This window comes from Diceros bicornis, chromosome 3 (genome assembly GCF_020826845.1).
Source record: "Diceros bicornis minor isolate mBicDic1 chromosome 3, mDicBic1.mat.cur, whole genome shotgun sequence".
Lineage (NCBI taxonomy): Eukaryota > Metazoa > Chordata > Mammalia > Perissodactyla > Rhinocerotidae > Diceros > Diceros bicornis.
The window spans coordinates 57,728,654-57,751,834 of NC_080742.1; the positions used below are offsets into that span (position 1 = coordinate 57,728,654).

General features: G+C 41.6%; 1 protein-coding gene across 2 annotated transcripts in view; it reads left to right on the forward strand.

Moving 5' to 3' along the window:
* The window catches only part of BMPER (BMP binding endothelial regulator), a 231,279-nt gene that overhangs the window by 60,726 nt on the left and 147,372 nt on the right, over positions 1-23,181 (forward strand). For both annotated transcript variants that reach the window (XM_058569040.1, XM_058569050.1), the window contains exons 5-6: positions 290-380; positions 4,163-4,245. In XM_058569040.1, the coding sequence (XP_058425023.1) occupies positions 290-380; positions 4,163-4,245 (174 nt within the window). The remainder of the gene's footprint in view (positions 1-289; positions 381-4,162; positions 4,246-23,181) is intronic.

A 23,181-nucleotide genomic window follows, 5' to 3' on the forward strand; every position in this document is an offset into this window, starting at 1 on the left:
TCTTAAATACTTGAGTTAAAAGAAAGAAAGAAATTAGGGCCAAGGAGAAAGAGCAAGGACAGGGAAAACAACAGGTGACGGGATTTGCACGCTGAGGTGGAAAGCAGCAAGGGGTGAGCCGGGGAGACCAGACCTCATTCGTGCCATGTACCTCTGGACTTGACACCCTCCCCCTCTTTGTGTTTTTTGGGTTTGGGCTCCTCTCCTACTACCTGGTTACTTCCCAAAAGTGAATAGCTCCTCAGTGGGAATTCTGCACTGACTTTGCTTGTGGCGCTCTGTTTTTCAGGAAGGCGTTGTCACTGAGTCTGAGGTGCGATGTGTTGTTCATTGTAAGAGCCCTTCCAAGCATCTGGGGATGTGCTGCCCGACGTGTCCAGGTAACATTCTCAGGAAGGTGGAGGCTGCAAGGCTCCCTGGGACCACATAGTACTCTTGAAATCTCCAAGTGCTCCCAAGAATGCGTGATTTTCCTCCTTCTTGCCTGGAATTTTCCTCACTTTACATCTGTGTACCTAATGGGTTTAAAGAACAAACTCCATTGCCTAGACTCTCTGGTGTGCCCAGGATGAGTGCAACGTGCTGTAGGTCTTGGCACGTAGATTCTCCAGGCTTGGGAGGCCTGCTTTCACTCCACAGGGCCACAGGTAACGCTTATTTTGGAAGGAAAGCCTGTGGCTTTCCCTTGCTTCCAGAAATGTCTTTTTACTGCTTCATATTGCGATACCTTGGCCAGAACTCGCCTTGGTGATGAGGTGACCAGATGTTTTCTGAAAACTGAGAGCTGTGTCCCTAAGTGAATTTAGCTCAGGGTTTTGCTGGTCTCTGTTTTCAGCGTGGGGCAACATGTTGGACCCACTGTCTTTTTAGCGGGCCCCACTGCCTCGCTGACAGCACAGAGGTCTTTCCTTTCCAGTGGCTGGAATGTTGCCTCTTATTTTTCTGAACAGGATTACAAAGGCCTCCTGTATCTCTTCTTGCCCTGAGGTACGAGCTTGGGGATCTTGAGGTGAGAGATCTTTTCTGATCCCTTCAGCCTCAGGCCCATACTCTTAGACAGATGTTCTGTGTTTGGGGTTTTACTCTGAGTGCTTTTCCCCACTGGAGGCGATACTTATAACTACCTCTTTTTGCTTTCAAAGTTAATCTCTAAAGGGCCTTCTGTTCTGCAAACCTTCCTGGGAAATGGCTGAGGCACCACAGTAGGATGTTCTGCAGAGGTGGGCCCCTGCTGTGTTCTCAGGAGCCTGCCATCCCCCTCCATATAGTCTGCAATGTGCCCAGACCTGAGTCCCGTCCAGAGTCGAGTCTTTTCTCATCTTCGAATGACAATAAGGACAGTGGCTGTCCACTCCTAATCTTCCTGAGGCCCCTGGACAGTCCTTATTGAGCCAAACTTGCTTTCCCACTGGGATTTCTGTGAATCTTGTACTATTGGATGAGTTTACATGAAGGCCAAAAACTGGTTGAAAGTAAAATAATTCTTTCTGTAATCCAATTATTTTGTGTCTATCAAACAAAGTTTACTTAAGTACTTTTTTCCTCTGAATGCATTAAATGCTTTGTATCGCATAACCATACTCTTAAATACCTGAAAAATCTTTATAAGTTAGATCAGTAGGTCTCTAGGTTGCACATTAAAATCACCTGGGAAACTTTAAAAAATAAATCTTGATGTCGAGGCTGCATCCCAGACCAAGTTCATCAGAATCTCTGAGGATGGGACCCAGGCCTCCCAGATAATTCCTGTTCACAGCCAACCTTGAGATTGATAACAGAGTTAATTTTATATGCCATATAGATTTAAAAATTATTGTAGCTCTTAAATATAAATTCAGTTGTGTTGAGTATACTGTTGCTTTATTGATACAGAATCAACTCGGCATATATAACATTCCTCCTCACTTAGGAGATAGTCATATTTTGAGGCTGCCTTTGAAAGTGTGGGTATACAAACAGCAGAGCCAATTTATTTCAGCAGTTGAAGGTATCATATTTGAGCAATTTCTCCTTTCACTTTGTTTTTGGTTGAGTTTCCAGGAAGGAAAGGCTGAGCTCCATGGTTGCACATATTGCAGTGCTAAGTCCTCGTGACCGTCCAGTGAGGGACAAGGTACTGTCCTCAGTTCACACAGGAAGATATTAGACCCAGTGAGAATTAGTACCTGCCCGAGGCCCATGAGTGAGTAAGGGCTAAAGGCGGAGTTGGGCTCCGAACCCCCCTACACCTCGCCACACACTATGATAATTTCCATTATGGGGCCAAGAATCAACTTGGCTCCCTCTCCTTAATTTCAAGGGCCAACCTTTGCAATGCAAATCAGAAGACTCAGAAGAGGCCACATCCAGAATGCATTATCTTTTGCCTTGGTAGAGATGCCTCAGCCAAGTCTAGATAGGGACAGTCAAGGGAAGCCTTGGAGTATTCTCCTTAGTAATTCAGAAGGACTGGCATCTGTCATTGATTGTGGAATGGTATTCCACATAATGACAAACATGTACAGTCTGTGGTCAGTTTCTTCCTGAAACAGATTTCAGGGCATTCTTGGTTGTCTACTCCTTCCTTTTTGTCTGACTTTGCTCAAGGGTGGTGGCTTGTGATGGGAACAGTTTGCATAGTATTTTCATTTAAAATTTCCTTATGTAAGTTGTCAAATGTAGATTGTTGTGGTTAATCTGTCTGACAATCTGTATGACAGAACCAATGGTGCATAAGTATATGAAAGAATTGAAGACCCCTTGTTGGAAGTGTCCTTTGAAAAGAGACAACTGGGCACCTGCCATTATTAACAATGCTGAGATACAGCCACTGGGAGCGACCCAAGCTTACCAAGACTTCCCACATCAATGGGAACACCAAGGAGGTGGTTGATTGCTAGCTCTGGGTGTGGGTATCAAAAAGACTTTAAAACCACAGTTTCACTTGGCTATTCAACTTCAGACTCAGTAGCATTTGTCTGCATGTCTTTCAGTTGAACAAAGGGGTCTGTGTTTATCTTTAAAATGAATGGGTTCAGTGACCAGATCAGGTGGTTAGGGGTAATACTTGTTTCTCCTTGTCAAGAACCAGCTGCTTCAAGAGTTTGGTGGGTTCTCTTGATGACTTCAGTTGGCCGGCCTTCAACACTTACTCTCAGGAGTGTGAGTCAGTCTTTCGCAAGAGCCCTCTTTGCTGAGTTTTGCCCGTGGGTAGCGCTGCTTCCAGCACAGTCTACTATATGGAAAGTGACCTCAGCCGTCTTGGCAAAGCACCTTGTAAGGACAGTCCTGAAGAGAGTGGCTTTGCCATTAGCTGATGGTCCCCCTGTGGCCCGGGTGACATGGGGTTACTGGCCAGCCTGTGCTTTAGGTCATTTGTGAGATCTCTTAAGAATACAGCAGTGTCCTGAGCATCTTTCTGAATAGGAGATGCTTCCTGGGCTTTTGGTCCTATTTTTAGCCAAACTTGGTGGGGGCCACAGCCCCTTTAGTAGCACACAGGATGGAGCTGAAAACCCGGATGGCACTTCCTGCCCTGCCTCTGCCCCTTCTTGCCTTGGTGCCTGGCCCTCTGCATGGTGCTGCTGGTGGCTCAGAGATGAGTTTGAATCCCAGTTTTGCCACCTGCCAGCTGGGTGAGTTACTTCCTCTCTGGGCTGTGTTTTCCTCATCTATGGGAGTGGTGATAAGAGTCCCTACTTTGTAGGCTCACTGTGAAGATGGAATGAGAAGGGGTATGAAGGGCCTGGTAGAGGCTGGGCAATTCCTGGATACTTACCATGTGGCAGCTTTTTGATGAGCTCTTTGGCTCATCATTATCTTCTTTTGCTTGACCTTCTCTTTGCTTCTTCTGGCCCCTCTGGGGTTTGGTTACCCTGGCTGTGGTGAGGGTGGTCATGGTGAGCTCCTCAGACTCTGCACTGCTCTCTCTTGGGCTGACCCAGCTTCCAACATCTTGTTTACTTTCTAGCGTCTTTGAGTTTCTGGGCCCATGTGAATCTTTTGTATTCTCCTCTCTTTTTTTTTTTTTTTCCTCACTATGAAGCAATCTTGTCCTCTGCTTAAAGAGGACACTCTGTGAGGTGGAGGTGGAGGTGGGAGATAGACGAGCAGTGGATAGAAGGATAGTGTCAAGCTGAATGAAGGCTGCTGCCCTAATTGTAAACCTGTCTTTGCTTTCCAGGCTGTGTGTTTGAGGGTGTGCACTACCAAGAAGGGGAGGAATTTCAGCCAGAAGGAAACAAATGTACCAAGTGTTCCTGTGTTGTAAGTACTGCCCTGGATGTTCCAAGGGCATTCGTTCCTTATGGTTAATTGTGGCTGGAACTCATCAAGAGCAGCTCTGACTCTCTTTACAGTCTCTCCTCCTCTCCTTGCTGATGTGGAACCAAGGGGAAAGCTCATCACTCTAAGGAAGGTTTTCAACCTTGGCACTATTAAGATTCTGGGATGGGTAGTTTTTTGTAGTGGGGGCTGTCCTGTGCATTGTGGGGTGTTTAGCAGTATCCCTGGCCTCTACCCATTAGATTCCAGTAGCACTTAGCCCCTCAGCTGTGACAACCAAAAATGTCCGCAGACATTGCTACATGTCCCATTGAGAACAAGATCACTCCTGGTTGAAAACCATTGATCTAAAGATGGAGGGAGAGAGGTTGATTTTCTTCCACCTGCCTTCTTTGGGAAGACGTGGATTCTCTGTTCTTTGGGGCAGAGAAGCTTCTTGCTGAGGCAGCTGTTGAGTTCTTTAGTGCAGTCAAATGGGAAGCAGGTGGGGATAAGTGCAGCTTGCCCTCAGTGAATTCCATGGTGTGAGAGAACCTGATCTGAGGGTTGGTCAGTTACACTGGGGGGAATGGACAGGAGGAAAAGGCCCCTAAACCGTGGATTCAGGGCGGCTAAGGGATTAGTGAGGCAAAGCTGTAGACTTTCCTTTCTAAGCGTTGTTGACTTGTAATTCATATACTAAGGATATCTCCAGAGTGCTTAGGAATAAAAGAAAGAATTTAGTATGTGTTATAATTTTAAAGGGATCTTTTCTATTAATGTATTTTAAATTTGGAGTAAAATCATTGGTGGTGACGGTGGTACTGGTGATGATGGGGAATCTATCCTTAACCAGCTGCTCCAAGTTATTTACAGTAGGGAGTTAGTATAGCCATATATTTTTTAAGCGTTTAATCTTTTGTAATAAAGAACATACAGTATGCAACTCAGAATATTAAAAAAAATACATGGGGAACTCCAGCATCCTAATTTCACCAAAGCAGAATCATATGTGGATCATCATAAATCATAGCACTTGTCATTTCTCTACATGTCTTTTCTAAAATCTTTCCCCCTTCCTACAGCACAGACAAGCACATCACGACCTAGAGAGTCCAGATTAGGGAGTATTGGTGATGGTCTCTGTATGGGAGAGAAACAGGAAATGAAGGAAAGGAAGGAAGGAGAAGGGGAAGGAGAGAGAGGAGATATATTTACATATATAATATGTAATATGAGGTATATAATACATACCATATTATAATAATACTATATAAAAACACAAAAGCAATTTACTAATGAACATGAACATGAGTTTGCATATTCAGACTCAACTTTCATGTTTTTCCTCTCCAGCTAATTATGGTTAAATAGCTTTATGTTATTTTTTATGTAAATAATTTCTATTTGCCACTAAATACTGCCCATTTCTCAATTTTATTTCCTCCATATCGGTAGTGGTAAAGTTTTCTGATTTTTTATTTTTTTTAGTCTCATTCTTTTGGGTAGATTGAGGAGAAACAAGGCACATTTCAGTGGGAAATTTTAAATCTGCACCTGACTGAATTGTCTTTCCCATAAAGGTGTGCCAGGGTTAGGCAGTTGAGCCTCCCTGGGGAGGAAATTTAGAAGGCCCCAAGGAGAATGAAGGTTCCTGCAGTTTCTCCAATGACAGTCTTACACAGTTATCCAATGTTGGGAACTGAAAATGAGTTTAGAGATTATATGTACAGGGGTCACATACTCAAATGCACTCAAGGCATTCAGATTTTATGCGTTTTTAAGTATAATACATGCTGAACGAAACACACCTGAGGGCCAAGTTCAGGCCCCTGGAAGTCCCTCTTTCATTTTCCGTTGAAGAAATAAAAATCCAAGGATGTTATTACTTGCCCAAGCTTTCCTGCTCAATGAGTTCTCTCTAGACCTACATTCTATATCATTTGCTAAATCCCTGTATTCTGATTTCCAACATTCCTATATTCCTAATCCTATTCTTTCTGGTTCTCCATGTTGCAACACTTAGCATGGAAAGGGCAGCTAATGGCTTTGATTATGTTCCTGATGTCAGTCTTTAAGTTAATAGGACAAGTAGAAGAGAGGATGGAGCTCTCACCTGGGGCTAGGACATTTGTGAGTAGACTTGGGTATGGGGAGGGTCATAAGAGCAGTTTTTCTTTCCATGAATACAAAAATTTGAGGTGTAAGTTTTTTTTTTGCAGTGAGTTATTGGAATAACCTGGTTTGTAATATTCTTTCATTTTGCTATCTTTTGATGTAATACACTAAAAAACAAAAAAGATAAGGTTTTGGCAGCAAATGGCCTTATTTTGAGTGTGGTAACTGTGCAGATGTTTGCTTTAGATGGTAATATTGCAAATGTATCACCTGGCCCTGGCACCGTGAGGCCTGGAGTCAGATGGTGCTGCCTGGCAGCGGTCTTGGAGGCTTTGGCGTGGAAGGTGTGGGAGGAGTGAGGTGCTGTCTTGCTGAGTGAGAGGGCAAAGCTGGACAAGGCTTTGGACAGGACCAGTGTGAGGCCAAATGCTCTGCTGAGGAGGTTACGGGGTGTGCTCTGTAGGCTGCAGGCTCCCCTGTAAGAAAAGAAGACTGTGTATAATAACCTGCTGTGCTTTGGTGAAAAGGAAAACAGTGCGACTTTGCGTAGAGAGATATAAACACATGTATGTGGTATTTGTGTGCATATATATTTGTATGCGTCTATGTCTATATGTAGGAGTGTATATATCCACACGCATATGTACAAATCTATATGAACATGCCTATAAATATAAATACAAACACACACATTTACGCGTCTAAGTTTGGATTCCCCCAGAAATAGACCCTGAGACAAGTATTTGCATGTAAGTAGTTTATGTGGGAGATGGAGAAGACTCTGGCAGAGAGTGTGGAGATGAGACGAGGCGGGGACGCAACCAGTCGAGGGTATGTCACCAGGGGAGTATCGTTGTGCGTGATCAGAGCTCACTCCTGCCGGGCAAACTCTGCAATCTTAGGATTCATACCTCAGAGTTTCCCACCCGAGGGGTGAGAGAGATGAGATATGTTTATACCAACTCCCGTCTACTCCCGGGGGTGTTGATTGGGAACCGTTTTGAGCCTGCCACTCAGGTGGCAAAGTGGCCTGGAGTAGCAAGAGGAAGAAACACAGGTGCTGGCAGTTGGAAGTCTGGTGTGTGCACTCAAGTGGTAAGGATGAGAGCATGTGGGCTGCAGCGACAGAGTTAGCTACAACACATATGTGTATGTATACGGGTACATATACATGCACACAAACATATATACATTGTATTTTGATATCTCTGAATATGTATGTATGTCTGTACACACACACACAAACACACACACACATATATATATATATGCATACGCACATCTTTGGAACACTAGACCACTAGCTTTTTCCTAAACCCATTACTCTTATGTTTCCAGTCCTCTGCTCATGCTGCTGCCCCTGCCTGGAATTCTTTTCTTTTCCTTCTTCACCTGGTAAATGCTTGACCTTCAAAGTTGGTTATCACCACCCCGCTGCAACTCTCTGACTGCTCCACTCCCCCAGGCAGAAGCAGCAACCGTCTCCTCATTAGTCTTCCTGAGGCTCATGTCTCTCACTGGCTAGCTCACCTGCCATCCTTCTCTCACATGCACACATACAACATAGCATACACACACACACACACACACACACACACATCCAGGTTAGCACCTGCCCCGTTGTAGCACGGTTACTGGTTTATTTCCCGTTCTCTGTGTTAGACCATGTCCTCCATCAGGGAGGGAGCCAGGTCTTCTTCTGCTCATCTTTCTGACCTCAGTGCTCAGCACCGTGGGTGCTGAGTGATGGTAGTACTCTTCTTCTTCTTTCATATTGCTGTCTTGTGATGTAGTACTCTAAAACCCAGCAACCTCTTCTCTTCCAAACTGACAATTCTGCCCCTTAGACTCAGCAAGCCCCTTCTTGCCTGGGAGAATAGCTATTGTTAGATAGATATCCCATTCTCCTTAGATTACTGTTTGCCTTGGAGCACACCCTGTGGAGTCATGCACGTGTAAAGCATCACTCGCATATATTACCCTTCTCTGATTGATGAATTGCCAACTCTCTGAGGTGTCCCCCACTCTCAAGTAAATATCATATATGCCATGTGGCTTGTATTTTACATCCAACCCTGCTAGTTACACTCTCCAAATTTGTGAAAATCTGTCTAGCCATGTTTTTGCAATGTAGTGACAGAGGCAGACCACCAGAAAGACACTTCATCTTACCGAGATGGATTCCTTAGATAATGAAACAAATGCCTTACACATGATTTTACATCCTTAATTTAGGTCGGGACAGTATATATGGCATTCCAGACCGTTGAGAACATGCTAACCATTAAAGATATCTGGAGAGGATTTCACAACCCCTCACTCTTACCCATTCCAGAAGCAGAGCATCTAACATTTTTAGTTATGAATATCATTATGACTCACGTAGAAAATGCAGTGTTTTACTATCACTTGTTAAACTGTATCATTTCCGTTATTTAGAGAGCCAAGAGAATTGCTTCTCCACAGCCCCATTACTAATCAGGGGGGCGAAAACTTGAGTTCCTTTAGCTCTTGCGTCGAGTTGTATGAGTCGTGTAAGAGTGCATTCCTTATGACAAGTGTTCAGTGTGAATAAGTCCTATATTCATCTTAAATTGGAAAGAAGATGATTCTTTCCTGAGACAGAAGCAAAGAATAGTTTATAAAGCCCACCGAGCACTGGTTAAAGCACACATCTGCTTCTCTTTCGTTTAAGCTGGAGTTTTTATTACCTGCCTAACTGCACAGCACACAGTTCGGTATGCCTTTGTTCAGTCAAATTTTCAGGGAGCAGGATGGTGGCAGTTGGCACAGACACTTCTGTAAAACCCAACGTCTTCAGGCTTGTAAGACTGAAGACCAGGGTGCCAATGAGAGATGTTTGTGTTCTCTTTTACCAAACTATTTTAAGAACCCTATGGGCTCAGCATTCTTGGTTATTACTTACTGAAGGGAGTAAAGCCCACAGAGTTGTAGGACACTCTTAAAAGAGTGGCAAGTCCTCAGTCTGCAAAACCAGCCAAATTAACCCGCCAAGATCAATTACTTTTGCTGACAAAGGCGTATTAAGTTCAGAGGATTTTTACTAATAAACATGGGTTGTTAATGGGCTGTCTGTGATGAAGGAGCTGTGCTTTATTGGCTCTTAGAAGCCCTGAAGTCCATAAACACCTTTGCTCTCACTTACACTTTAGATATTGCAAAGTGCTGTCTCCCAGGGAAAACGAAACTCATAGGAAGGTTATTCGGAGAGAACAAAGGAAATGGAGATCTTCTTGGTTCCCATTCCTCTCAGACTGAATTCCTTCAGATGATCTGCACAGCCTGGTGTGGTCTGACCTCTGCCAAGCTCTCTGGCCTCATCATCAGCCCTTCCTTGATCTTTCTGCTCTGGCCTCTGGGCAGATCCTCCGGATCCTCTCTACACCCTGTGGGCCTGACCAGCAGCACTGGCCTCACTTGAGAACTTGTTAGAAATGCAGAATCTTTGGGTCATACCCCAGACCTACCTATTGAAATCTGCAGTTTAAGATCCCCAGAAGAGACATTACCCGCATAAGTTTGAGGAGTACTGGTCTAATAGCTCATGGCTTTTACCTAGGCTGCTTTTTCTTTCTTCTCCTGCCTGTCTCCTCCCCATACCTAGTTAACACCCACTCATCCTGCACTTGGAAGCCCAAACATCCCTTCTTTAGGGTAGCTTGTTCTGACTCCCAAGACCAGATCAGGTCCTGTTGCTAAAACCTTCAGAGCAACCCATACTTTACTTCCCAAACATTTTTCATGATTTGTAATTAGATATTTTGTGATGATTTTATTTAACTCCATGAAGATAAAATGGTGACTTTGTACCTTTAGTGCCTGGTACATAATGGGCATTCATAATAATTGCTGAATTCATGAACAAATGAATGCTGACTTTGATCTTCTTTTCTTTCCCCTTTGCCTCTCTCTCCCCTCTGCTACTTTATTTCTCCTGCACATTTAGTCTTTACCAATTCAGCAGGGAATAGAGAGATGCACATCACAGTAGATGAGCTCAGAAAGGAAGATGGATTTATGCTCAGCTGCTGTAGCACTTATTATAAATTGCTTTGTGTGGAATGTGGATGACTTCTCTGGGGATGTCTTGTTTGAAAAATGTTCCCTAAGCCTCAAAGATTCCCACTACTCATGGCAGCAGGGAGATGCAGTGGCAGGAAGCGCTCACCAATGATCAGGGTCACTAGCTGTGGCAGAGCTTTGAAAAGAGAGCATAATTCTCCACCCTCAGAGTTGACCTTGCCCTAAAGTCAGGGGGAGACGTGTGCGACCTCTCGCCGTTCTAGTGTTTCCGGCTTCGGATTGCATTTCCCTGTAATAAGAAGCAGTGGGATATCTCATCATTTCTGTGGTCACACGATGCCACGGCATTCCAAGTTACATATTCCCAAACACTCCGCAGCTCCTCTGACGTGGGGACTTGGGACCCTTAATGCCTGAATCCTCTCACATGGCCTCCGCCTTCCTATGGTATTATGTGCAATTTGGCACATTTTAGTTGTAGGCTTCCATTATATCTTCCCTGTCCATGGGGAGAAATTTGGCTACATCTGGGCAATAAATTGGAGAATTGAGCAATTATCAAGTGAATTAGATCAATGTGGGCAGGTTATCTAAACTGTGTGGGCCAAAAACCTTCAGAGTAGTTTTCAAAACTAGTCTGAAATTTGGTATAATTGCTGCACTATTCCATTTTGCAATGTGGGTGTGCCACCACCCCGAGGACAAAAAGGTCTTGGTTTTGAACAGTTAATTGGAAAAAAAAGTAAGGCTTTTCTTTAAGGGCTGGATAGCACTTGGCCACTAGGAGGGGCCTCCAACTTGCTTAGGAAAGTGGCTGGTGCTCTGCTTGTTTTTGGCCAGACCGTGAGGTTCTGAGTCTTGGTGCTTTATATTAGAATGAATCTGAGCAGTTGGGATCTATCTGTCACTGAAGGCATCTATTGGAAGGTCTATTGTAATGCCATTCTCTAGATTGAATCCATAAATGGCCAACTACTGTTATGGGGGTGTGGAATTCTTGCTTTTTGAAAATACGACCACAATGACCTGTTTGTAAGGCAAAGCTCAGTTTATTGCTTACCGTGGTCATTGATCATTTCCTTGACAGCGCCTGAAAATGGCGTCTTAGAAGGAACATGGCAAAGGTGGGATTTTTATGAGGTTTTGGGAGGTCTGGTTTAAGGTGGTTTTTTCAATGTAAGGACTTGATTTAGATTGGACAAGTTTCATGATATGCTGGTTTAGAATTGGTGGAAACAATGAGGCAGGGGCTTCAAGGCTTGTCTTAGAACTCATGAGCCTAGTTGAATTATCTGTGTTACTAGTTGAGTACTTTCAGCAAGTTTCTGAAATCAACAGGAGGCTTAATTTTTTTGATGTTAAAAAGATTGGGAATAACTATTGTATATTTTAAATCCTATTCAGCCCTGCCTCATGTGTTTTCAGGCGAAATCCTGAATTTTTATTCTTATATATGTCTTTATTTTTTGTGGTTTCTAAGGTTCCTTGTGCTTGTTTCTTTGTATAACTTATAACTGAAGGATCCTGTAAAGTTATTTTTCTACACAGGGAGCCATCATCCTTAAAAATGAGCCCAATAAGGAAAATAGTTGGAAAGGAAATTTCTTGCATGACATTTGAGCATTTATAGGCAAACACACAGTTTGAAAAGAGATCAGCAAACTATTTATTTATAGAGGAATTATCGATAATAATAGCTACTTTTGCTGAGTATATACTCTGTACCAGATACATATAGTGCTTTAATGTTAATTTTCAAAGTTTCCCTGCAACCTAGGAGGCATTAACATTCCATTTGTTTGTTGAAGAAACTGAGATTCTAAGAAGTTTAATAGCTTGCCTAATGGCAAAGAGCTAATAGGAACTTAAATCCTGAATTACCTGTTTATAAAGCCACGTCATTTCTCTCCCATCTACCCTCCCTCTCCCCACCAGCCAGTGTAATTTTGAGATATGATGTGTGATGGTTTGTAGACATTTGAAAGTGGGAATGCCATTTGAATCTATGGAGTGAAGAGCAGCCAGACATCTCCAGGGAGAATTAATGGTGATGTGAGCATCTACAAAGAATCTCAATCTTGGTGCAAGAGATATTAACACAATAAAAATGTAAATTACACTTCCTCTCTCTGAAGTTCAGAAGTCTAAGGAAGTTTAAACTCATACCAGATTTCAGCCTTGGGCATTCAGCCTAAGTATATGTCACCTTGATGCCAGAGTACATGAAGAACATGTATCTGTTACCCTCACATCTGTTGGAGAATGAAGACACTATGATCTATAGTGTTTCCTTGCCAAGAAATTATGAATACACAAAATAAATGTGATAGTTGCTGGAACAGAGCCATCCTCATTGCCTCGGCTTCTGAAGACAGATAGAAATAAATGTTTATCTGATGAGGTCCATCTATTCCTTGTAATAGTCACTGACGGAGTTTAAGCATCAGTTTTGGATAGCCCTCCTTGGAGATTATATAGAGGAGTTCGGTTTTCCTAGACACAAGTTTCAGTGGTTCTGTGAATGTAAATTCATCCTCCTGGTAGAATGAGGGAGCAATTGTATAACTGCTTTTGAACAGTTGCTCTCTTCTATCTGTCTAAGAAGCAGATGCATTTACATATTTGAGTGAAATTTGGAATAGATATTGAGAGTTGGTAGAAAAATGAACTCAAGTGATTAAATCTCATCCCATTGTATCCCTGCAACGATCATTCCTTTTATTTTGTTTTCTCTTGCTTTCATTTCTCTTTAAGGTCTGTCTCATGTTGAGTCCCTTTCATCTCTTAAAAATCCCAGGAAAGACACTGATTTTACTAAACACTGAAGAATTTTCCAACTATTCATCCATTCCTCCTTCCATCTTTCTATCCATCACTTGTCTCTATAGCCAGCCAGTCATTTATTAATTTAACAACAATTGAGTGTCTGCTATGTGTTGGACACTGTATTAGGCACTGAGCACTCAAAGATGAAGGGGATTTCGCTTTTTCTCTCCAAACAACTACAATCTATTGACTTGGGTATATTTATTAAAAATAAACCCCAAATCAAACCATTTTGCGACATTTTTGTGTGTGTCAAGTATAAGATAATATTATATAACATGTGCCAACTATAAGATACATGATAATTGTAGAAAGTCCAGATGTATTGAAAAATGGAAATAATTGTACAACTCAAAGATAACCACTGTTAATATGATTTGATATATTTCCTTCCAACATTTTTTTCTCCATATTTACATATAGTTATAACTAGATAGGATTACATTCTGTACGCAGTTTTGCATCCTGGTTATTTTCCTTTGATATTATATTGTGACCATATCTCTATTTCATTAAAAAGTCATTAAAATATTTTTAATAGCTACATAATATTCCATCAGTATACTATGATTTATTTAATCATTTTTCTGGTATTAACAAATTGACATTGTTTTCAGTTTTCACTGTTATGAATGATGCAACAAACATCTTTGAAAATTGATCTTTCCTTGTTTCTCTGATTATTTCCTTAGGCCGAACTCATAGACGTATAATTAGTGGATTAAGGACACAAACATTTTAAGCTGTGTGTGTGCGTGTGTGTGTGTGTGTGTGTTGCTAAAATACCTCAGATAAGTGATATCCTAATTTCCACTCCAATCAGCAGTACATAGATGTATATTTTCCTGCACCAAAACTATTTTTCCATTTGAGAATCTTATTTTCATTGGCATTGACTCCTGAAATTGAACATTTTTCATTTGTTTATTAATCAATTGTGTTTCTTCTGTAAATTGTCTGTTTTTATTTCTCTTTTTTCTATTGAGTGGTTAAAGTTCTATTGAAGTTTATGTATGCACAAAGGATATTAATCTTCTAGTTATGGTCTGGTGTATTTTTAAAAACAGTGAAAAAAATGCCATGTGTGCAGTTCAACCTTAGTGTGTATATTACATGTTGGATTACGGCCGAGTTTGCTGAAATCTCATGTCGTCTTCCAATCTCTTCTCCTCAAATCTTGATCCAACTATATTAACAAAGAGAAAGTTGAGTCAACATTGTCAACTCCCAAATATAATTAGTCCAAGACTTTTTTTTTTTCTTTGTGAGGAAGATCAGCCCCGAGCTAACATCCGATGCCAATCCTCCTCTTTTTGCTGAGGAAAGTTGGCTCTAAGCTAAAAGCCGTGCCCATCTTCCTCCACGTTATATGGGACACCGCCACAGCATGGCTTTGACAAGCAGTGCGTTGGTGCGCGCCCGGGATCCGAAACCTGCAAACCCCAGGCCACCGAAGCGAAGCGCGTGCACTTAACCATGTGGGCCACCAAGCTGGCCCCCAAGACTTTTTTTTTTTTAATTATTTTATTGAGGTCATATTGGCTTATAACATTGTGTAAATTTCAGGTGTACATTATTATATATCAGTTTCTGTATAGACTGCATTGTGTTCACCACCAATAGTCTAGTTTTTATCTGTCACCATGCTTATGTGCCCCTTTACCCCTTTTACCCTCCCCCCACCTCTTCCCCTCTGGTAACCACTAATCTGTTCTTATCCATGTATTTGTTTATCTTTCACATATGAGTGAAATCATATGGTGTTTCAAGACTTTTCTTTATTTAAGCTCTTCTCTTTCCATCTCTGATTCCTTCATTTTGAGATAGTGACCTTCTGTCCCTGCTCCCATACTAAAATGAAATTATCCTTTGAGTTTCTACAATGCCTCTTCCCTTTCCCGCGGCTCTGCAGCCTTCCACTTCTCTCTGTCTTCCCCCAGGCTTCTCTTTCTCTCTTGGTTCACAATGAGAAGTGTCCCTCCTGCTTTCCAGGCCTCATTTTCCATTGGGCTCTTGCTCCCATCCTTTCCTACCTCTCCTCCTTCTGTGTTTTAGATTTTAAGCGTCTTGTAGACAGGCATGATGTACCTCACACCTTTAAGTACAGTGTCTTGCGCATAGGAAACGGTAAATATTTGACTAAATGCCAGGTCTTCCACTTTCTGATTTGAGTGTCCATGTTCCTGGAAATGAGTTATATGATCTAGAACTTTCTACCTTCCTACTTGGGTCTTCCATCCAATCTTGAAGGCAATAAGGTAAATATTCACTTTTTTTTTTTCAATGAGCATGGTGACATAAAAGATTTATAATAAATCTCTAGGGGAAGAGAATCCAATCTAAAGCATTTTTAAAAACTGATGAGGCGACTTCAGAGTAGCTGTGTGCAGAGGATGGGGCGAGGGGTGGGGTGAGCTCTGACTCCTCACAGCCTCATGGGATGGCACCGTATCTTTCTGTGGTGTGGGAGGAAGAGAAAAGAAATATGCGTTGATGAAAGTAAAAAGAAATATCCTATTTTGTTAGCAAAATAGAATAAAATAAGTATTGCATTACTTTAGAATATTTCCAGAACTTTTTGGTCTTTTTCTCCATTATTACCTGGAGAACTTAAATTTTTTCATTTAAATTGGTACCTCTGGGTCTGCTCCTCTCTTTGTTTCCTTGTTTCTGCTTCATGGCTCCCCCACCCTCCCTTTGCTCTTCTATCCCTTCTCCTTTCCCTCCTGCTTCCATTTTCCTTGTCATTTCCAGTCATCCTTAAGATGTTCTACTTTGATTCTCATGAGTATCTCGGCACACTAGCCTGTTTTAGTAAATTAGCACAATTCATTTTCATTGCTATCTTGGTCTCTCCTTGAATAACTATCCCAGAGTTCTGTACACACTAGATATTCAGGAAATATCTTTTGAATGAATTGATTACACATTTTGGCACCTTTGAAATGTCATTCAAATGTTTAATTTGGAGGGTAGCAGTGCTTTTGTGGTCCCGTGAATGGCTTCAAATACCACCATTTCTTTTGAGTGGAATTTTAAATGGTACCACTTGTTAGTATAAGCAGGAATGTATTTAGATCGCAGGGAGCCATGGTCCTCCCAAAGACTGGGGGATACCGAACCACAAACACAAGAGATTATTTTTCCCGCACACATCCAACACTCTCTTCTAAAGCCCATCTCTGAGCCTACACTGAGTCATAGCGGTGAATCATCCCTTCTGAACCCACCTAAGTTCTCTCACTGTGGCTTAGCAGAGCCAGCTTGAAATATTGAGCAGACTTTGCTATTTGGAAAGGGGACAAGCCTCTAGGATCTGGGTGAACCTTCTGTGTAAGGAACACCATGAAATGTATAAACAACCCGGAGTTATATCCAGGGTCAAACACATCTATCTCCTAATTCTGCACACTACTTTTCTGCTCTAGTGCTTCTCTTCAGTTCTCTATGATACACATAACAGAATCAGACAATGTGATTATGATTAACAATATTATGTCCCAGATGTCCTATGTGAGGACTTTTTAAACCTTTGAATATTGCTGGAGTTAAAAGAAAAAACTGATATATTAATAATGAATAAAAAGAAAGGCCACAGTTTGTCCATGACATTCTCTTTAGTAGGAGGGAAAATAGGTATCTGTTTCATTTTTGGCCTGATTATACATAAATTTGTAATGTAGTGAAACATCAATAAAAGTAGTGACTCCTTACAAAGGAGTATCCTTTGGTCATATTTTAAGAACTAAAATTCAATAGTAGAAAATTTACTTTTTACTTTCGAAATGAATATGAAAAATTACTCTTACCACATCATCTGTACTGATGCATATCTTAATCTTTTTCATGCTTTAATTTGACAAAATAAGCTTGTAATCTACTTTCACAGCTTTGTTTCACATTTGTGTTGACTTTTGGGTTCTTTTCCCTCACCAATCTGAGTTTATGGATATGACTGGTAGATGACAGGAGTCACTGTTCTTGACATTGGTGGAAAATGTGTTTCTTTTCAGTTTCAAGTTCAAGAAAAGGAGAGGGAGGGGACTCTTGAGAATTTTTGGTTTTGTTATTAGGTTTTCAGCATCCATAATATTCATAAACAATGGACACAGCTGTCTTTAATAACTAAGCCCACTAACTGAAAGAACAGAACACGCGCCAGAAAAACATCAGACTGTGAGAGGATTTTTTCCAACATAAAAATTTTCATATATTGAAGTAAGATTTCATTTATAACCAAACTGGATGTTTACCCTAAACTTCGGTCATTAAGTAAAATCATTTGACCAAGCACTAGGAAAAGTGCAATGAAGTTTTTGGTATTTTTAAAAGTTTTGCCTTTGCTACTAGATTGTTCTGAATGGTTTTAGACATGCAGATGTGTTCTGGATCCCTTACGGGGCATTGTTGTGGGCAAGAGGTCACTGGCCTGGGAGTGAGGAGACCTGGGGTCCTGCTTCTGTCACTGGCCAGTTATGTGACCTGGAACCTTCCCATTAACCTCTCTGAGACTCAGTTTCCTCATAAGTAAAATGAGGGCTTCTTAGAGACTTTCTAGTATCTATAATTCTATAGTTCCCCAACTCAGAAAAGGCCTTTATTTTCCCAGGAAGCAAATTATTTGACTGGTAGCTAAATACTAGTTATAGAAATTATTTTTTTCTAATATAATAATAGGTCATCACTACATTTTTAAATTTATAAAACTCAGGCCTGAGTTGGGGTAGCCACGACCACAGTATTGATGGAGTCAGGGGCCAGCAGGTGAGTTCTGTATGCTCCACCTGGGATCGGGCAGTGGGCCCTGGTGGGAGGGCATGGTCTTTGGAGTCAGTGGACAGGGATTTAATTCAGCTCTGCCCCTCGAGCAAGTGAATACACCTCTGAGCCTCACTTTCTTCGTTCATAAAATAGGGAACTACTTCTTGGCAAAAAATACCCAGGAACCTTATGTTTTCTTCTTCCATCTCTGATATGGTTGCTGTAGCAAACAGGACTTACAAAGATATTTCATGCATGAAGAGTGTTATGGAAAATATGAAGGATAAGGATCCCTTGCTTCTTGTTGTAGAAATGAAATAGAAGATTTCAGAGAAACTCAGGGCTTTGAAGCCAAAAACACCCCCACTCCTATTTTTTTCTTTTTTAAATAAAAGAATTCCCAGATGGTTGTGAGGATTTCATGGGATGATACATACAAAGTGCCCTGCCTTATAATCAGCACTTAGTGGATTCCTGCCCGTTCCTGCAGGGCTGAATAATTTTTAGTTCCAGTCCTTTCAATGGTAACCTGTTTGAATTTAGGACATTCATTTGTGTCTCAAACCTAAATATTTTAAACCAGAGTTTCCTGGATTGGTTTTCTGAGGAGAAACCTACCAGACAGCTTCTTGGTGTCTGATTGTTGCCCTTCCTGTAGAAGGCTGCAGGGAGAAGCTGCCTCTTTGCCTTCAAATGCCGGTGCCTTTCTTTTGCTTATAGGGAGTTCATATTCTGCAATCTGAGTCATTCTTTCTCTTCACTTAAGGAGCTGCTACCCTTTATCTAGTGCTTATTTATGATGGGAAGGTCGAAGCACCGTTCCAGCAACATTCTAACCCTGCTCTGCCCAATGGAAATATAATGGGAGCCATATGTGCAATTTTTAATATTCTAGTAGTCACATTAAAAGAAGAAAGGAAGAAACAAGTGAAATGAATTTTAATAATGCACTATATTTAACCCATTGTACCCAAAATATTATCATTTCAATATATGAGCATTATAAAAATACAGATGGGACATTTTACATTCTTTTTTCTTTTTTCATACTTGGTGTGTATTCAACTTCCCATGTGTATTTCACAGTCACAGCCCTTCTTATTTCAGACTAGCCACCTTTCAAGTACAGTAGGCTCCCCTTATTTGTGGTTTCGCTTTCCGTGGTTCAGTTACCCGCAGTCAACAGTGGTCTGGAAGCAGATGATCCTTCTGACGTATCGTCAGAAGGTCAATAGTAGCCTAATGCTCCATCACGAGGTCCACGTCATTCACCTCACTTCATCTCATCACGTAGGCATTGTATTATCTCACATCATCACAAGAAGAAGGGCGAGTACAGTAGAATAAGATATATTGAGATAGTGACAGAGAGAGACCACATTCACATAACTTTTATTATAGTATATTGTTATAGTTGTTCTATTGTGTTATTAGTTATTGCTGTTAATCTCTTCCTGTGCCTATTTTATGAATTAAACTTTATCAAATGTATGTACGTATAGGAAAAAACATAGTATATATAAGGTTGGTATCCCTGGTTTTAGGCATCCCCTAGGGGTCCTGGAACATGTCTCCCATGGATAAGGGGGGACTACTGTACTCAATAGCACGTGTGGCTAGTGGCTACCACATTGCACAGCACAGGTATAGCCAGCTGAAAGGTGAAGAGGGAGCAGCTCCCACATTCACACGCACCAGGACGTTCTCTCCCGCCTAGTACTATCACATGCCATATTGATATTCTGTCTGTGGTCTGCCTGGCTGATATTGTGCCAAGAAATCAGGATGAAAGTGCAAATGGAAGTTAGTTAGTTACCAGCCAGAATGATCCTTTCTAAGGGTTTGCTTCCCTCTGCTCCGAATCCTCCAGTGGCATCCCTTCTTTTTCAGAGTTAAAACCAAAGCTCCACCCCCAGCCTTAGCTTCCAAGACTCCCCCTCACACAACACACACCGGGCTCCTTGCGATTCCTCGAACGTGCCGGGCACATTCTCACCTCAGGTCCTTTGTATTTGTAGAACCAACCTTCTGCCTGGAACGTTCTTCCCTAGATGCCCAGGTCTGGCTCTTTCATCTCCTCCAAGGATTTGCTCAAACGTCACCTTCTCAGTGAGGTCTTTCCCACCAATGCTATCTAAAATGGGGACCCTACTTTGCTACCAACTCCCCTCTGCCACCTGACGATCCTTATCAAACAGACCTTGTTTATTTTTTCCTGTAGTTTTTTAATCGCCGTCTGATAGACTTGTTTTTATCTCTATATTTCTCTTTTCCCCCTGCCCTGGTAGAATATAAACTCTGTTAGTGAGGGGACATTGTTTTGTTCATTCCTACTGCTTAAAATGGAGCTTAGCACATAGTAGGCATTCAACAAATATTTGCTGAATGGATGAATGAATGAACAATACCAAGCCATTGATATTTCTAAGAATGCAGAATTCCAATCATAGATTTACCAATGGTTGATTAACATTTGTGAAAGTCCTGACTACTACCCTGCCCAAGATAAATGGAATTATCTTGCTTAATTTGCTTCCTTAAAAATTTAGCAGGTCCTCAGCATTGGAACTATGATAACGATAACGGACTTGCAATAGCAAGTCCATGCATTAGATTTTTTCTGGTGTGGAAGGCCCACTAATGGACTCTTACACTCTTGTCCAGGTCAGCTAGACCCCAGTGGGAGTCTGGCCAGTGCCCTCAAACACAGGCACTGCTCACTTTTAAATAGTGACTTGTTAGAATGTTAGAGCAGATTCAAATTCGTGAGTTCTTGAATACTTTCCCTTCTTTGGAAGTAGATACTTAGGAATTCTCAAAATTTAGGAACTCTTAACTTGAATATTTAATGGGGGCAGGTTGGATTACCTCCTCTATCTTTACAAATCCACAAACCCTTCAAACAAACCTCTCCAGTTCCATTTTAGCAGAGTTCTTGAGAACGTTGTGAACATGTGCACAGGTCAAGGCTGAATGGTGAGAGGGGTTGTTGTTGTTGGCTGGGTCCATGTGGGGAGCAGCGCTAACCATGGGCTTGTGCAGCCAGACAGTGTGATGTGATCTTCTGGCTGCTGTGGGCCTGGCAGACGCCAGAGTCTGGTGCAGCAGCTGCCCAGCTCTTCACAGGAAAGGCCAGTCTAATTTAGAAGCCAAACAACTTTCTTTTGTCTAGCTTGTTTTTTTCTTCAAGAAGGTGAAGTTTCGAAAACTTCAGCAGGAGGAAAGTCTCTGGTGTCAGAGGGGCTCTCTCAGGATTTTGTGACTTGTAATATGAGGTTAGCAAGGAGCTCTCAACATCTTTCTCCTCCCTCTCTGCCTGCTCTCAGTCCCTGAACATAAAATTGGCCATGACCGTAAATGTGTTTCACACTAAGTCATTCTTTCTAGCAGTGGAGTGGGCTGGTACCCTTCTCTTACACGTTCCCAGAGAGGAAATCAAACCTTTGTCAACAGCTTAAGAGTCAAAACTCAAGATGGAAGTTTCTGGGTGATGAGCCTGTTTTGACTACCCTTTACCTGCCTGGGCACCGGGAACACAATGGGTTTCATGTGCTGAGAACATGCCATTTGGCGGATGAGAACTTTGAATTCTAAGTCAAGAAGAACTTGTGGCTAGTTTAAAGTTTGGTAAGATAGTTTTGGATTAAACCCAACAACCTCGAACTTTGAAAAGATATTTCTTTTCCCCATAAAAAAGAATCAAACATAGGAAGGTTTGTTCTTGAACTTTATTTTTATTATGTAATAATTTTTGTACTTTCAAATTTTAGTTAGTGTGAGAAAGGCTTTACTGTACGAGTTCGAGCATTTACAAAAGATACGGTTTGACAACAACTTTTGAATTCGTTCAGAGAAAGGATATTTTGCCTGAAATCAGTTTCCCCTTTCTCTCAAAGAACCTTTCCTTCTGGGACCTTCAGTTCAGATCTTATAACCTACATGAGAAGACTATACCCAGTCTCTTGGCTGCTCAGTTCCTGACCTTCCCACAATCCTCATTGGACGAGGCCAAACAAGTTTTAAAGGCTGATGGTGAACTGTGCATAACCCTGGGGCTTAGGGGGTGATGAAAAGACATGACGGGAGGAGGGAGGCCATAGAGAACCCATTTTATCTTCCAGTCTTTTTTTTTTTTTTTTTTTTTTACTTTCTCTCTATTTCCTTCTTCTAAATACCTCTTGGGTTTCTCCCACTTCCTCAGAACCTCAAAGGTAACTGTGGTTGGAAGTGAGTTGGAGACCTCTGCAAACCCTCTAGTGGAGGTTGTCATATCCAGAGCTTCATGGTCAAGATCTGCAAGAGTTTTGTATTGGTCTGTCACAATTTGGGTAATAACTGTGTTTATTTTTCTGATCTACTAAGTGGCCCATTTATAATCCCTTTCTGTAACAAACCTATGAATCCCCTAATACTCACATGTTGAACACCCAAGTGGGAGAAGAGAAGGTGGAAAGGAGGTTTAGGGACAGCTTGACTAAATTGTATTTGAAAAGGAGCTATGTGGTTCAAACATTCCAAGTTCCAAGTGTCCTAGTGACTCTGGCACATTCCGGTGTGGGAGGTGAAACCATTCCTTCATTCATTCATTCACTCACTCAATCATGTATTAATTTTTTACTGTGGACCCATTAGAATTGAGGGCCTGGCTCTGTTCCCAAGTGCTTGGAGTACAACAATGAACTAGAAAGATAAAAATGTCCATCTTCATGGGGCTTACATTACAGCGGGGGAGGTAGGCAAAAACCAAGAGAAATAAGTGAAATATATGTATGTCAAAGAGTGTAAAGCACTAAGGAGAAAAACAAAGCAGATAAGGGAGAGCAAAATTCTTGGGGATGAAGTGGACAGTGATTTTAAATAATGGAATCGGGAAAGGGTTTTGCTTCCCTGGTGTGTCTGGGAGCATTGGACCCCAAACTCTACTGTGTTTGCAACTAATAGACACTCACATATCTGTTAAATGAAAAGAGGAATTGATAATTAAGAAATCCCCAGAGATTTGTTGACCAAGTAATGAATTTTAGTGCGTATAAATGTATGGATTTCACATTGCTTATCCATTTCTGAACCGAAAGCTGACTCTTTGAGTTATGGCCATTTTAGGGCCTGGTGTTCTGTGAGTAAATGAACTTTGGGCGAACATACTTTTGATATTTTCCCTTCAAGAAATGTTTGCACAAAAATGGAGAA